The 14,894-nt window shown below is 43.0% G+C and overlaps 1 protein-coding gene across 5 annotated transcripts in view; it reads right to left on the bottom strand.

Moving 5' to 3' along the window:
* Positions 1 to 14,894, bottom strand: part of LOC106561878 (bifunctional glutamate/proline--tRNA ligase) — a 58,819-nt gene that overhangs the window by 29,792 nt on the left and 14,133 nt on the right. For 4 of the 5 annotated variants that reach the window (XM_014126152.3, XM_014126154.3, XM_014126155.3 and 1 more), the window contains exons 8-15: positions 12,578 to 12,770; positions 12,211 to 12,382; positions 6,078 to 6,311; positions 5,754 to 5,838; positions 5,459 to 5,518; positions 3,523 to 3,543; positions 2,428 to 2,538; positions 1,908 to 2,044 (exon numbers count right to left, since the gene is read on the bottom strand). In XM_014126152.3, coding sequence (XP_013981627.1) covers positions 1,908 to 2,044; positions 2,428 to 2,538; positions 3,523 to 3,543; positions 5,459 to 5,518; positions 5,754 to 5,838; positions 6,078 to 6,311; positions 12,211 to 12,382; positions 12,578 to 12,770 — 1,013 coding nt within the window. The remainder of the gene's footprint in view (positions 1 to 1,907; positions 2,045 to 2,427; positions 2,539 to 3,522; positions 3,544 to 5,458; positions 5,519 to 5,753; positions 5,839 to 6,077; positions 6,312 to 12,210; positions 12,383 to 12,577; positions 12,771 to 14,894) is intronic. The other variant, XM_014126153.3, reaches the window with a different exon arrangement.

The following is a 14,894-nucleotide window of genomic DNA, read 5'->3' as shown; positions in this document are numbered from 1 at the left end:
CTTAACTGCATTGTTGGTTAAAGGCTTGTAAGTAAGCAATTCACTAAGGTCTACACCTGATGTATTCTGCGCATGTGACAAATAAAATTCAATTTTTGATTTGATTTGACGTAATTCCCAAGGTTGGGTGAATTGCCAAATGTGACAATGCAGTGGTTCTTCAGCCTGGTCCTGGGGACCCAAAGGGGTGCACAATTTTGTTTTTGCCTTAGCACTATACAGCTGATTCAAAGCTTGATGATAAGTTGGTGTGTAGGGCCAAGGCAAAAACAAAAATGGGTCCACAGGACCAGGGTTGAGAACCACTGACATAACGCACTGTTTATTAGGGATGTAATGATTCACCAATACGCATCGGTCTCCAGTTCAAATGTTTAAGCTGAGTGCATTGGTCCCCAGGACCCCAAACTGATCCAAATGTAGCATGCATCGGTCATAACATCGACTGAAACATTACTTTGTTGTTGCTTGTACTACTTTCTTTCAACCTTCCGAAAATATCCCTAATCTTCTGTGACAAGTAATGTGTCCTCTACTTCAGTGTCAAACTAAGCATGTAACGGTGTTGACAGTCATTGATCTACAAGTCATTTTGCATCCCGAACAACCCAGGCTAGCAAGGCTAGTCAAACTGAGCACCGTTTCAAATGCTGACCAATGAGAGGTTGGCCGCGAGTCACTTTCAGCATTCAAACATTTGTAAAATGGCTTGCGCAAAATTAGGCTTTATCAGTTGAGTGACAACCAATGTAATTTATTACGTTATTGTTATCAAATGCACTGTTGAAAATGGTGTTTTACTGGAATAAAGTAGCCTAAGCAAGCGCCTGAGACAACTCAACTGGCTATATAGCCTACCTGGTGATCGAGGCTTAGCCTACAACAGATTTTATTTTGACTGTGCAGGTTCACTTTCAGCAGTAGTTTTGGTAGTTGTTTTGCTTTAAACAAACAATCAGTGTATATGGTAATTTCCTAGATACACAGGGTAAAGTTGACCATTTCATAATGAGGACAACAACTACTTTTTCTACCCACACCGCACTTCGAAATGCGAGGAAAAGAAAACTTCCAAACCATCTAAACCATTAGATTTTGAGACGGGGGTTAAATCCAAAGTTCTGATATATATTCATTGGCTATGTGAAAGCTAATATTCGATACATAACTATCTCAAACATTGTGAAACTCAAAAGGTACAAATTAATTAGTGGGTTTGCCTTCCTTATCTGTTGGTGGAGTGATAGATGCCCAGTTTCCCTTATGGCTCAGCTCAGGTGCCTACATACACCATAGACATATACACATGTAGATAAATGTACACACACAGACAAAGAGAGAAGTTCAGAGAGGCCCAGCTCATGAGCTCCATCAGCAGCATATTTTTGAATTTAGAATGGAACATGAATGTGTTTATACAACAAATGTAAGTGAATCGTATCGACTAGCATTGATTTGTTTCTCTAATCCACTGGTCAAACTCATCCCATGGAGGGCCGAGAGTCCGCGGGGTTTCGCTCTTCCCTTGTACTTGATTGATCATTTTGGGTCATTGATTAGTTAGGAACGCCCCTCACCTGGTTGTCTAGGTCTTAATTGGACAAAGATGTAAAGGAAATAACAAAAACTAGCATACACTCAGCCCTCATAATGAGTTTGACACCCCTGCTCTAATCAAACCGAATCATTTCAAAATAAAACATATCATTCCTGTATCGTATCGGAGCCCATGTATCTAGATACGTATCAAATGGTCTTGAAAGGGAAATATGCACATCCATAATGTTTTTAGACCATTTTTAAAGTATGACATGCTCATATAGATGATTTGAGAAGCATTTGTATGGTGCTTATGAAGCTTGTATGTATGCTTTATAAGTTGAACTTTAAGGTGGGATCAATCTTACTTGTGAATCTGGGTGATGATGATGTTTCCCCAGTTGATGAAGGTGACCATCTCTCCCTTTGTGAAGGTCTCTGCATCTGCCCCCTCCACCAGCACCCTGGGTCCGTACCACACTGCTTTCATCCCCACCTCTGTGTTCTGGGAGGGTAAAAAAAATACACATTTGCCAGGTTTAGTTACGGATGGTATGATGGATTGACTATATTTGGTTGATTTGGCGGTTTATTTGGCTATATTGGTTAGGTTATTAATTTGGAAAAGATAAAGTTGGTTGATTATTCACATCATATACTCAACTGAGGTATTTTGATTGTGAGGGGAACTCTTTTAGCATTGTCAGAGTAATATACATGTCATACTTTGGCTGCTGAACACTAGATTAGAGTGCAATACTTCTATCTTGTCAGGCTGTGTCCAAAATGACACCATAATCCCTATATAGTGCACTACCTTTGGCTTTTGTATTGTACTTTGTAGGGAATAGTGTGCCACTTCAGTGCAAATAAGTGGCATCAAGGTACCTTGGGGTGTTTGACGGCCTCCTTCATCTCCTCTGTTGCCTCAGGGATGACGACAGGAACTGAGTAGGATCCTGACAGGGCCGTGTATCTGGGGGCCACTGGGTCGATAACCTACAGACACACAGAAAAGGGAGAGGTTCATTATTGCAATGGTTTCCTGTGTAGACAGAAAAACTCATTCAATATCCTGACTGAAGACTAGTCCACAGAGGACAGTTCAATTGGACCGGAACATCTTCAACTTATTTCACACTAACCAGCTGAGTCTACAGAGCAGAGGGGTACTGTGCTGGCCTGGTTATGCATCCACCATAGTTGTTGGAACCATGCAGGAAACAACAAAGTGAAAGGAAAATACCCAACCCAGCACAGTACGGCTTGGCTCAAGTGTCAAAATAGTATTTCTCTGGGCAAGTGAACAGAAATACTTTCACCATACACACCATTGAAGGAAGTAAAGAAGGGGTGGATGGTGGTGGCAGAGTACAGGGACGACATGAAGGATAGAACGTAGAGGGGGAGCCAGTTTTGCAGTATGTATTGCCAACTACACAGACTAAAGGCAAAATGGGAGCATCTATAACCATGGGGAGCGGAGGACCTCTGAATTTTTCACATCCTGTAGCCTAGTGAAAACAGAGCCTAACAATGCACTGCTGTCATGTTATATACAGGTATGCCGGTGCCACCAAAGGTTTTCCTAATCAGAGTTTATAGATACTAGTAGTCTTCCAAAATCAAGTGAATAGTCACTTTCGAAGACTACTAGAATCCACTGTTTTCCTTGTGCTAGTCACCTCCACACCTCAAAGCTGCCAGTTGTGGGAATGGGAGGTGGCCGGAAAATCAAGGACACATAAGCAATGGGACAGGAGTGTCTTGGAGAGCAGTATGGGGGTAGGGGAAGAAAGTTCACTTTGTAGGGATGTTCTTCTCAGAAGTGACTAGGAGTCAGACTTCAGAATGAGCTTAACATTTGCGCCGAGTGGGATTTAAACAAAATTATTGTTGTAGAATTTATGAAAATGCAGATTGGAGAAGACAGGGGAGGGACAGGATGGAAAGCACAAAGATGGAGGGAAGGAGGAGGAGTACCTTGATACAGCTAATTGGCAGCTTGGAAACAGAAAGTGAGATGCAGTTCAATGTCAAACGAGAGAGAGACTGGAGGTTCGGAGTGGGTAAGACAAGTTCAGACAGGATCGGGTACATCTACTACATCCCTCCCCTCCTCATTACCAATATCATGGGCTTAGAGGGGAAATAAATGTCTTCCTTAGATATAATATATGACATACATAGCAATGTTTAAATCATTTCTGGTTTAGAAGAATGGGGTGTTTGTATATTGGACACAAAAAAATGGCAGTTTGACAACACCTAACCCCCCTGACCATGGCAGAGCGCTTTTTGATGACATCATCCAGCCCAGATGCATAGGTGCGCAAATTTAAGGAGGCAGTTACTGCATGCGGACAGACAATGGAATGCCAAGATTTACATGAAATTCTGAAAGGTAGCGAGGGGTGTATAAATTAGGGGGATATGATTGCAATGAATGTTACTCAGATAGTGCTGAGTTGTATTATCTGTGGCAAAAAAACTAAACATACTGGGTGTCAAACTGATTTAAGTTCTAGAAGTTTTTGGACGATTTTTCTTTGCATGTAAAAAAATATATTTTACATACAAAAAAAAAGAAGAAAAAAAAGAAAAGAAATCTGCCAAATACTTCTAGAACTTAAATCAGTGTGTGACACCAACGATGTATAAAGTATGCTGGACGGTGACATTCACATTTATTTTGAGAGAAACTTGTTTCATGATCACATCTATCAAACGTAAAGGCTAATGAATTGGACAGGAACCTAGCGCCTCCTCAAACCGTAGAGTCGGTTTTCATGGGCCTTAAGTCTATTCGTGGAATAAAAATGATGTTTAGTGGAGATTCTCCATTGAGCATTTTTTTTGGTCCAGAACTACACTTAATCTGGGTCTATGAAACCGACCCTTATAGTTAAGGTAAGAGGAAGATTGAAAAGTTGTACATTTTTCATTAAATGTCCCCTCTAAGTTTAAACCACTGACAGGAGCTACGTCATGAAGAGGGAAAGTGCAGGAAGATTTTATGTTTGTGCTTTTCTAATAACCAATTCGACTGGGTTCATGCAAGTGACTGATTCATCGTGCCTGAGAGGAATCCTCACTATTAGAATAAGCAATTTGGCAGTACGCCCAGAACATTGTTTTGAGAATCAAAAGGGATCTCTCAGTTTCAAGGTCTCAGCTTGGAGAGAAGAAGCCTCGTGAGGTCGTTCACATGTATGAACCAGTATTGGTCGGTCACATGCATGAACCAAACGTTAATGATGAATTAATTATGAATGATGAATAAGATAAATCATGCAAATGTAGCTTGTCTGTGTAATCAGTATATAAGATATCTAACGGGACTGCCCCGGTGGAGCTCACTTCAGACCAGTACTTTATGCATCTAAGTTTGACTGTGACATCTCCAGCTTGCTGACAAAGAATTATTCATTTAAGATTGACTTCAGGTGTCCCTGTGTAGAATTTCCTGGACAGAAGGATGGAAAGTGGGGAATGAAAGGAGGAAAAGGAGTAAAGCAGAGGAGAAAAAGAGCAGCACAAGACAAGGAAGGCAGCAATGCAAGCTGTGAGTAGGCACCCTATCAAAGGAACCATGTGTGTGTGCACGTGAAACAAGCTTCCTTAGGGATTGAAAGCATTTCATTTCTCTCCAACCAATTTAGGCAACCAAAACCTTCAATAATTGAACATTTCTAAAACCTACAATACAGTCTTGTCAAATCTACCAACAATGTATTTTCCCCTCATGCCACCGATTTTTATATATAGGATGGGCGGGATGTGACCAGCTTCAACCCTACAGTGGGTTTCAAAGTGGCAGGCTTTAATTAGGATCAAAGGGCAGGATTCAATCAGGATCAGTCCAAATGGGTATATAGGGAGTATGTGGAGGGGAATATCAGTGTCCATGCATGCATACCTTCTTGTTGAAGGCCCAGATCTTGTCCCATTCCATGTTGACCACGGACCTGGATCCACCCTGGGTGAGTAGGGGGGTAAAAACAAAATAAGGTTTCAAAGAAGGAATCAACAAGGGAATAAAAAGGGGGGGATACAGGTTAAAAACCTGAAACTAGGATGGGATGAACTTCAACATCCCCAAGGTTCTTAGACACACACATAGTTCATTAATATCTGAGGAACCACTGAGTACTAGAAAGCAGTTTAGACAGTCATTTCTCAAAACGGGGTTGTACATAGCAACACACACACACCTGGGCAGCGATGAACTGCTTGAGGCCCTCGACGGTCATTCCTCTGCGCAGGACACCTCTGACAGTTGGGAAGCGAGGGTCGTCCCTGAGGGAGAGGGAAAACAAATAATGAAGATTTTCTTATACCAACTGATCTCAAAGATGTACTCCATCAGCGAAAAGCGACTATTTATTCCAGAGAGATTGTTTTTTAAACAGAGTGGTACTTCCTGTATTTGTCAAATTAGAACACAGGTCTTCATTTACAGTTGCATACAATTTTGCTATGGTGTGTCCTACTGAACCCAACACCCTGTCGTGTGGAAAGGATATTAGTGGACTCACCAGCCATCGACGTAGCCCTGGTCAACGAACCAGGTGAGCTTGCGCTTGGAGAGCACAGTGTTGTTGAGGTTGAGCCGGGCGTACTCCCAGATGTAGGGCTTGCGCAGACGCAACGCCTCGATCACCCAGTAGAACTGGTCGTCGCGATCGTGGTACTCTGTTGTGCGCAGCGCATGAGTCACGCCCTCCACACTGTCAACGATGGGGCAGGCAAAGTCGTACGTGGGGTACACCCTGGGGGAGGGGTAGAGAGAGGGTTGAGTCACTATTTTGGAAAAGAGGATGCTTCTATACTGTCCCCCTGTATGTCTTCATGAAATGTGTGAAGCCTGTAATGCACCTTTGTGAGCTGCTGCACAGGACATACAATATTTGCCAGGTGTGAGCCAAGAGTGATACCAGTGTTTCCCCTACATTCATTCAGCAGCGGTGGGCAGGCAAAAATATTTCAGTGTAACCTTGAAGTGACTAAAACCATACAAAGTATGTATAAAAAAATAATGGAGCTATATATTTTTTTATAAGATCATCTTTAAGGAATAAAAACTAGACAGTCGGGGAGAATCAAAAATATGTTGCATGGGGTCCCCCATTGATTTTGTTGCGCTTGAGTGACTGACAGTATAACATTGCAAAATGTGTAGATTTGCAGGAAATAAGCTTTAAAACAGCAACATTTCACCCACGCCCTATGAATGGTGCCGGATGGGATGGCTGCCATTTTACGGGCTCCTAACCTGTGCTATTTTGTTCGTTTTTTCTCATTGTTTGTAACTTATTTTTTACATAATGTTGCTGCTACCGTCTGTTATGACCGAAAATAAATTCTGGACATCAGAACAGCGATTACTCACCTCGAAATGGACAGTAATTTTTTTTTTTTTAAACGAGTCCGGCGCCTAGGATATACTGCTTTCTCGGGAACAGGCCCATTTTTGTGAAGAAAAGATGGAGAAAAGGGGGGCAGAGGTCGGGCTGCATTCTGTGAATTCATAGGCGAGTGAGTAAACCTCCAATAGCATCCGTTCTATTGGCCAACGTGCAATCATTGGAAAACAAAATGGATGATATACGATCAAGACTATCCTACCAACGGGATATTAAAAACAGTAATATCTTATGTCCCACCAAGTCGTGGCTGAACGACGACACGGATAATATAGAAATGGCGGGATTTTCCACGCATCGGCAGGACAGACAAGCTACGTCTGGTGAGACAAGGGGCAAGGGTGTGCGTCTATTTGTCAATAACAGCTGGTGCGCGATGTCTAATATTAAAGAAGTCTCGAGGTATTGCTCACCTGAGGTAGAGTACCTTAAGATAAGCTATAGACCACACTATCTACCAAGAGTTCTCATCTATATTATTCGTAGCAGTCTATTTACCACCACAAACCAATGCTGGCACTAAGACTGCACTCAACCAGCTGTATAAGGCCATAACCAAACAAGAAAATGCTCATCCAGAGGCGCCGCTCCTAATGGCCGTGGACTTTAATGCAGGCAAACTTAAATCCGTTTTACCTCATTTCTACCAACATGTCACACATACAACCAGAGAAGGAAAATAATAATAAATAAATACACTAGACCACCTTACCCCACACAGAGACGCATACAAAGCTCTCCCTCCATTTGGCAAATCTGACCATAATTCTATCCTCCTGATTCCTGCTTACAAGCTAAAATTAAAGCAGGAAGTAGCAGTGATTCGATCAATACGGAAGTAGTCAGATGAAGCAGATGCTAAGATACAGGACTGTTTTGCTAGCACAGAATGAAATATGTTCCAGGATTCATCCAATGGCATTGAGGAGTACACAACCTCAGTATTCGGCTTCATCAATAAGTGTATCGACGACGTCGTTCCCACAGTGACCGTACGTATATATCCCAACCAGAAGCCATGGATTACAGGCAACATCCGCATCAAGCTAAAGGCTAGAGCTGCCGCTTTAAAGGAGCGGGACGCAAATTCCGCTACGCCCTCAGACGAATCATCAAACAGGCAAAGCATCAATACAGGACTAAGATCGAATCGTACTACACCTGCTCTGATGCTCGGCAGATGTGGCAGGGCTTGAAAACTATTACAGACTACAAAGGGAACCCGAGCCACGAGCTGCCCAGTAACGCGAGCCTACCAGACGAGCGAAATAACTTCTATGCGTGCTTCGAGGCAAGCAATACTGAAGCATGCATGATGTGCACTAGCTGTTCTGGATGACTGTGTGATAACGCTCTCGGTAGCCGATGTGAACAAAACCTTTAAACAGGTCAACATTCACAAAGCCGCAGGGCCAGACGGATTACCAGGACATGTACTCCGAGCATGCGCTGACCAACTGGCAAATGTCTTCACTGACATTTTCAACCCCTCCCTGACCGAGTCTGTAATACATACATATTTCAAGCAGTCCACCATAGTCCCTGGGCCCAAGGAAGCGAAGGTAACCTGCCTAAATGATTACCACCCCGTAGCACTCACGTCGGAAGCATGAAGTGCTTTGAAGGGCTGGTCATGGCTCACATCAACAGTATAATCCCGGATACCCTAGACCAGGGGTGCCCAACCAGTCGATCGCAATCTACTGGTTGATCGCGGAGTGTTTGCCAGTCGATCGTGAGATTATTATACATCTACTAAAATTCAGCCACACAAATCAATGCCTACAATCTCTTTCTGTTTTAACGTTTGGCAGTCCTCCATTCACAGCAATGTCTGACAAGTCACATGATTTACATAAAATATGACTAGTCCCTGCCCACTTATTGACGTATGCTTAGTTAACGCGGTCAGATTCCGACCAGCCAACTCCAAGTCGAGGTTATGGTGATGCCAGGCAGGTAGCTAGCTAACTTTGTAGACCGATTCGATCTTAAGTTGTGTGGTCGACAGCAGCAATAATGAGTGAAGGGAAGGATACCAAAAAAACAACGTATAATTTACACAAGGAATGGGAGGATTATTTTTGTCAGGTCAAACTCAAAATGCCTGTGCCTCATCTGCCATAATAGCATCGCTATCCCAAGGTAACATAAAACAACATTTTAAAACCACACAAAACCCAGGAAAGAGATTTTCCAGCAAAGACTGAATTACGAACAAGAAAGGTACAAGAAGAACAACCCAAAAAAAAATCTACTTGCAGCGCAGCAGTCAATTTTCACAAGGCCTGTGACCAAAGGGAAGGCGGCAACCATAGCATCTTATTATCTTAGTTATCACTGCGTAATTCATCAGCAAGCTTTGTGCCGGAAGATGCTAAACATGAAAGAGGTGGATGTTGCGATGAAGATTGTGTGTTCTAGTCGAGCATGAAGCCTACAGCGGACTCTATTTCGCACTCACTTAGAAGAGACTGAAGCGGAGAACACAGACCTGCTGCTGCACACGGATATCGGAGTTATAGTGAGTTGTTGCCTGAAATCAAGGAGTTTCTCAAGGTTTCCAAACATCCAGAATATGCACAGCTAGAGGACACACAGTGGCTCCTGGATTTAGCTTTTCTCACTGACCTAACTTACATGCTTAATGAATTGAATGCAGGGCTGCAAGGAAAAGGCAAACATGTAACCGACATGATCAGCTCTGTGAACATTTAAATGCAAACTACAACTGCTCACAAGATAGCTGCAATGTAAGGACCTGCACTTCTTTCAACACATGCATTCAGAACTTGAACGTCCGGGCAAGGACACAGCACAGGTTTACAATGCACGTTATGTGGAGCAAGTCCAGAGTATCTTATCTGAGTTTGACAGTCGTTTCTCTGACTTTGCATCACTTGAGCCTATTGCCACTTATATGTGCTTTCCATTTGGCACAGACATAAATGTGGAAGTCATTGCCTCCAAAACGGGATCACTTTTTCAGTTGGACACAACTATAGCAGAAACTGAAATTCTCACCATTCAAAATGACATTCAGCTGAAATCCAGGGCAACCACTGATGAAGGAAGAGTTCTGGGAGCTACTGCTAGAGGAGAAGTATCCCAACATAAGAAGATGTGCTCTCAACTTCTCAGCCCTTTTTGGATCAACCTACCTCTGTGAGTCTGCATTTTCTCACATGAAGATAATAAAGTCCAAGTACAGATCTACTATGACTGATGACCAACTTGTGGCCTGCATGAGACTTGCAACAAGCTGCTACAGCCCTGACTAAGAAAAACGACTTGCCTCCACCCAATGCCAAAAAACACACTACGGTAGGAAAGTAAATTAGTTGCATTTATTTGTGGAAAACATGTTTTTGGTCCACATTATATTTGGGTATCAAATAGGTATCATAGCAGCAGGTCCATACTCAGTGGTGTGTTGCGTTTCATACATGTTTTTGGTTGGTTTAGAGACTGGTAGATCTCATCAGGATGGCAAATGAAAAAGTAGATCTCACGTCAAAGAAGGTTGGGCACACCTGCCCTAGACCCACTCCAATTCTCATACTGTCCAAACAGATCCACAGATGACGCAATCTCAATCGCACTCCACACTGCCCTTTGCCACCTGGACAAAAGGAACAGCTATGTGACAATGCTATTCATTGACTACAGCTCAGCGTTCAACACCATAGTGCCCTCAAAGCTCATCATTAAGCTAAGGACCCTGGGACTGAACACCTCCCTCTGCAACTGGATCCTGGACTTCCTGACGGGCCAACCCCAGGAAGTAAGGGAGGAAACAACATTGCCACGCTGATCCTCAAGACTGGGGCCTCTCAGGGGTGCGTGCTTAGTCCACTCCTGTACTCCCTGTTCACCCACGACTGCATGGCCAAACACAACTCCAACACCATCATTAAGTTTGCTGATGACAACAGTGGTAGGCCTGAATAGCAACAACGATGAGACAGCCTATAGGGAGGTCAGAGACAACAACCTTTCCCTCAATGTGAGCAAGACAAAGGAGCTGATTGTGGACTACAGGAAAAGGCAGGTCAAACAGGCCCCCATTAACATTGACGGGGCTGTAGTGGAGCGTGTCGGGAGCTTCAAGTTCCTTGAAGCATGGTCCAAACACACCAGGACAGTCGTGAAGAGGGCACAACAACGCCTATTCCCCCTCAGGAGACGGAAAATATTTGGCATGGGTCCCCAGAAAGTTCTACAGCTGCACCATCGAGAGCATCCTGACAGGCTGCATCGCCGCCTGGTATGGCAACTGCTCAGCCTCCGACCGCAAGGCACTACAGAGGGTAGTGCGACAGCCCAGTACATCCCTGGGGACAAGCTTCATGCCATTCGGGACCTCTAAAAATCAGGCAGTGTCACAGGAAGGCCCTAAAAATTGTCCCAAGACTCCAGTCACCCAAGTCAAACTGTTCTATCTGCTACCTCATGACAAGCGGTACCAGAGTGCCAAGTCTAGGACTAAAAGGCTCTTTAACAGCTTCTACCCCCAAGCCATAAGACATTTTACATTTACGTCATTTAGCAGACACTCTTATCCAGAGCGACTTACAAATTGCTGCATTCACCTTATGATATCCAGTGGAACAACCACTTGACAATAGTACATCTATATATTTTTGGGGGGGGAGGGGGGTTACAAGGATTACTTAATCCTATCCCAGGTATTCCTTAAAAGAGGTGGGGTTTCAGGTGTCTCCGGATGGTGGTGATTGACTGCTGAACAATTAATCAAATGGCCACCGGACTATTCCGTTTGACCCCCCCACCATTTGTTTTTACACTGCTGCTATTCCCTGCTTATCATCTATGCAGTCACTATACCCCTACCTGCATGTACAAATTACCTCGACTAACCTGTACCCCTGCACATTGACTCGGTACAAGTACCCCCTCCCCTGTATATAAGCTCGATATTTTGTGATACTTTTTACTTTAGTTTATTTGGTAAATATCTTCTTATCACTTCCTTGAACTGCATTGTTGGTTAAGGGCTTGTAAGTAAGCATTTCACAGGAAGGTCTACACCTTGTTTTTCAGCTAATGTGACAAATAAAGTTTGATTTGATTAGATTTTTTTGGTATTGCAAAACCTGTCCTTAAGACTATGTAAAAATATCAACAGAAATCCTTTATTTGCTAGTGCATTAGGCTAAATAATTTTAAAAAGTGCATTAATTCCATTAAAAAAAAAAGATGGTAGCATGCCGTGTCCCCCTACCTGTAGGTGCTGCCAGTGCGGGGGTGGGGGGCATTCTTACAGCGGTAGAGGGTGGGGTCGCGCATGCAGCCGTTGTTGGAGGCCATGTCAATCTTGGCCCGCATGCAGCACGTCTGGCCATACTCCGTGCCCGCCTTCATCTCCTCCCACATCTTCAGGTTCTGCTCCACCGCTGGGGGAGAGCGAGAAAGGGGTGAAGATGCAATGAGTGAAAACAATGAGTGTTGCGGTTATCATAATTACTTCCACATGCCCTGTGAAATTACGCCACGTGGCTACAACTATCAAATCGTTTCAGATCTAACAGGGCCTACGGATTAAGGGTGATGTTGGAATTCAGCCATTGCTCCACTCCTATTCCCCTTACAGTTGCTGCGGTGGCGGGACTCGGTGCGCTGTTCCCTTGCCGCCTTCATCTGCTCTGGGGGTGTGTCATCGATATAGGCCTTGCCCTCCCTCAGCAGCTGCTCCGCCATGCCCTGGATGCGAGGGAAGTGGTCGCTGGTGTAGGTGAACTGGTCAGGCTTGATCTGCAGCATGGCCACGTCCTCCAGGATCACCTATGATAAAACAGAGGGAACAGGTGGATAGAGTTTTCAGGGGTTTCATTACAACCACTTGCATTGCATCACTTCAAAGCAGCCCCGAAAAGTCCAAGGCACACCAAGTCTTTTTTCAGGCCAGTTATACTCAGAGATGGAAACACAAAAGTCTGTCTTTAGGCCAAGCAATTCTTACGGTGGAAACATGCCATCAGAGTTCAATTCTGAGTTTAAATAAACATGTGAAACGCACACTTTCAGATTGATGTCAATGGAGACTTCTACGAACATTTGAGTAAGGCACAAGGATCTCAGGTCAGAATAGCACTTGGGTTGGGCGATGTCAACCTTTGTCCTATTGTGATTATGGACCCAGAAAGCATTGAGATAGATATATAGATATCTATATATCTATCTCTGTTATCGCCTCTTATTGGCCAACCCCTCCCCCAAAACTCACCTAAAAACGCCAGTTGGTCTATTACCCAAAAACGAATGAACTGGATGAATCCTAACGTTGTCGATAGCCTCTGCCCAGGCTAAGTGCCGGCACATCATTTTTTAATATTCCTTTCTTGTGGAGGAGCTTCTGCATGAAACAGCTTCTGCATGAATGTTTGTCTTAGTGGGGCGCACATGATGGCGCAGTGACAGTCTGGTAAGTAGGTTATACATCATGGGCTGGATAGAAGCAGTCTACTGTATTCAGAACTGGATAATAATTGCTTTATTTGCCTCATAAAATAATAGTAAATAAACAATATTGTTTGTTCCATCTCTCATAAAGCCGTGATTGAAAATAGCCTATAGGATTAGGCTATAAACCTCTTCGGGATCGGTGTCCCTTCCACAGGACGGTTGAGCTAACTTAGGCTAATGCGATTAGCATGAGGTTTGTAAGTAACAAGAAAATTTCCCAGGACATAGACATATCTGATATTGGCAGAAAGCTTAAATTCTTGTTAATTTAAAAGCACTGTCCAATTTACAGAAGCTATTACAGTGAAATAATACCATGCTATTGTTTGAGGAGAGTGCACAATTTTGAACATGAAAAGTTAATAATAAACAAATTAGGCACATTTGGGCAGACTTGATACAACATTTTGAACAGAAATGCAATGGTTCATTGGATCAGTCTAAAACTTTGCACCTGGGCTGGAATAATACATGATGGCCTTTCTCTTGCATTTCAAAGATCGTACAAAAAAAATGGTTATTTCTTTTCCTCGTATTATCTTTTACCAGATCTATTATGTTATATTCTCCTACATTCCTTTCACATTTCCACAAACTTGAAAGTGTTTCCTTTCAAGTGGTACCAATAATATGCATATCTGTCATTTTAGGCAAAAAAAATTGAAAAAAGGGGCAGATCCTTAAGAGTTAACTTAGCTTTTATGATGAGCCAAGTAGGAGGATAGGTTATTGGCCATTTGGTTTTCACCCTCGCATGGACGGATTGTATAGGCCGCATGAATCATTTTGCTTAAACTTGAATAAACTTGGAATTAGATTTTTCTATAGGCTATTGATATTGTTTGTCATCTCTTATTATTAGTCCCATGGCTACTTTACGTTTTTAGGCTTGTCAAACAACAGATGGAACTCCGTTACATTCATTGTTTGATCAGGAGAAAGCCATGCATAAAACAATAAAAGCGTAGCCTGTAGCCCAAAGTCAAATTAAGAGAGAAGATAATATAGGCCACGTTTTTTAAAACAGCTAGAGAAAAGATAGTTAAGGAGTGTCCATTATAATAAAAAAAATTATTAGGTTAGGTTTAGGCTATATATAGCCTAAGACTGATAATGCATCCGACAGCTTTGGTGGATTTCTCCGCTCCGTCTGGATAACATATTCAATAACTATTTCAATAACATATTTATTGAAATAGTAATTTTCCTATTTGCTATAGCCTATGTGTGCTGCCCTGCTGTGCACTACGAGGCTCCGTTCTTTACTGCGCAGACCAATTCAAGTTCTAATAGGCTAAACACTAAATGATCGCCTGTCCCATCACGATGTTGTCACCATCAACGAGGCTGTAAATCATCGTCGATGCTATCGTAATATCGCCCAACCCTAAATACCACCCTGTATCAGCATGGAGGAGATTTTCTCAAATGTGTTGTAGCTAT

This window comes from Salmo salar, chromosome 11, assembly GCF_965601325.2.
Source record: "Salmo salar chromosome 11, fSalSal1, whole genome shotgun sequence".
NCBI classification, from domain to species: Eukaryota; Metazoa; Chordata; class Actinopteri; order Salmoniformes; family Salmonidae; genus Salmo; species Salmo salar.
The sequence above is the reverse complement of the archived record's forward strand: the minus strand, read 5'-3'. Positions and strand labels throughout refer to the sequence as shown.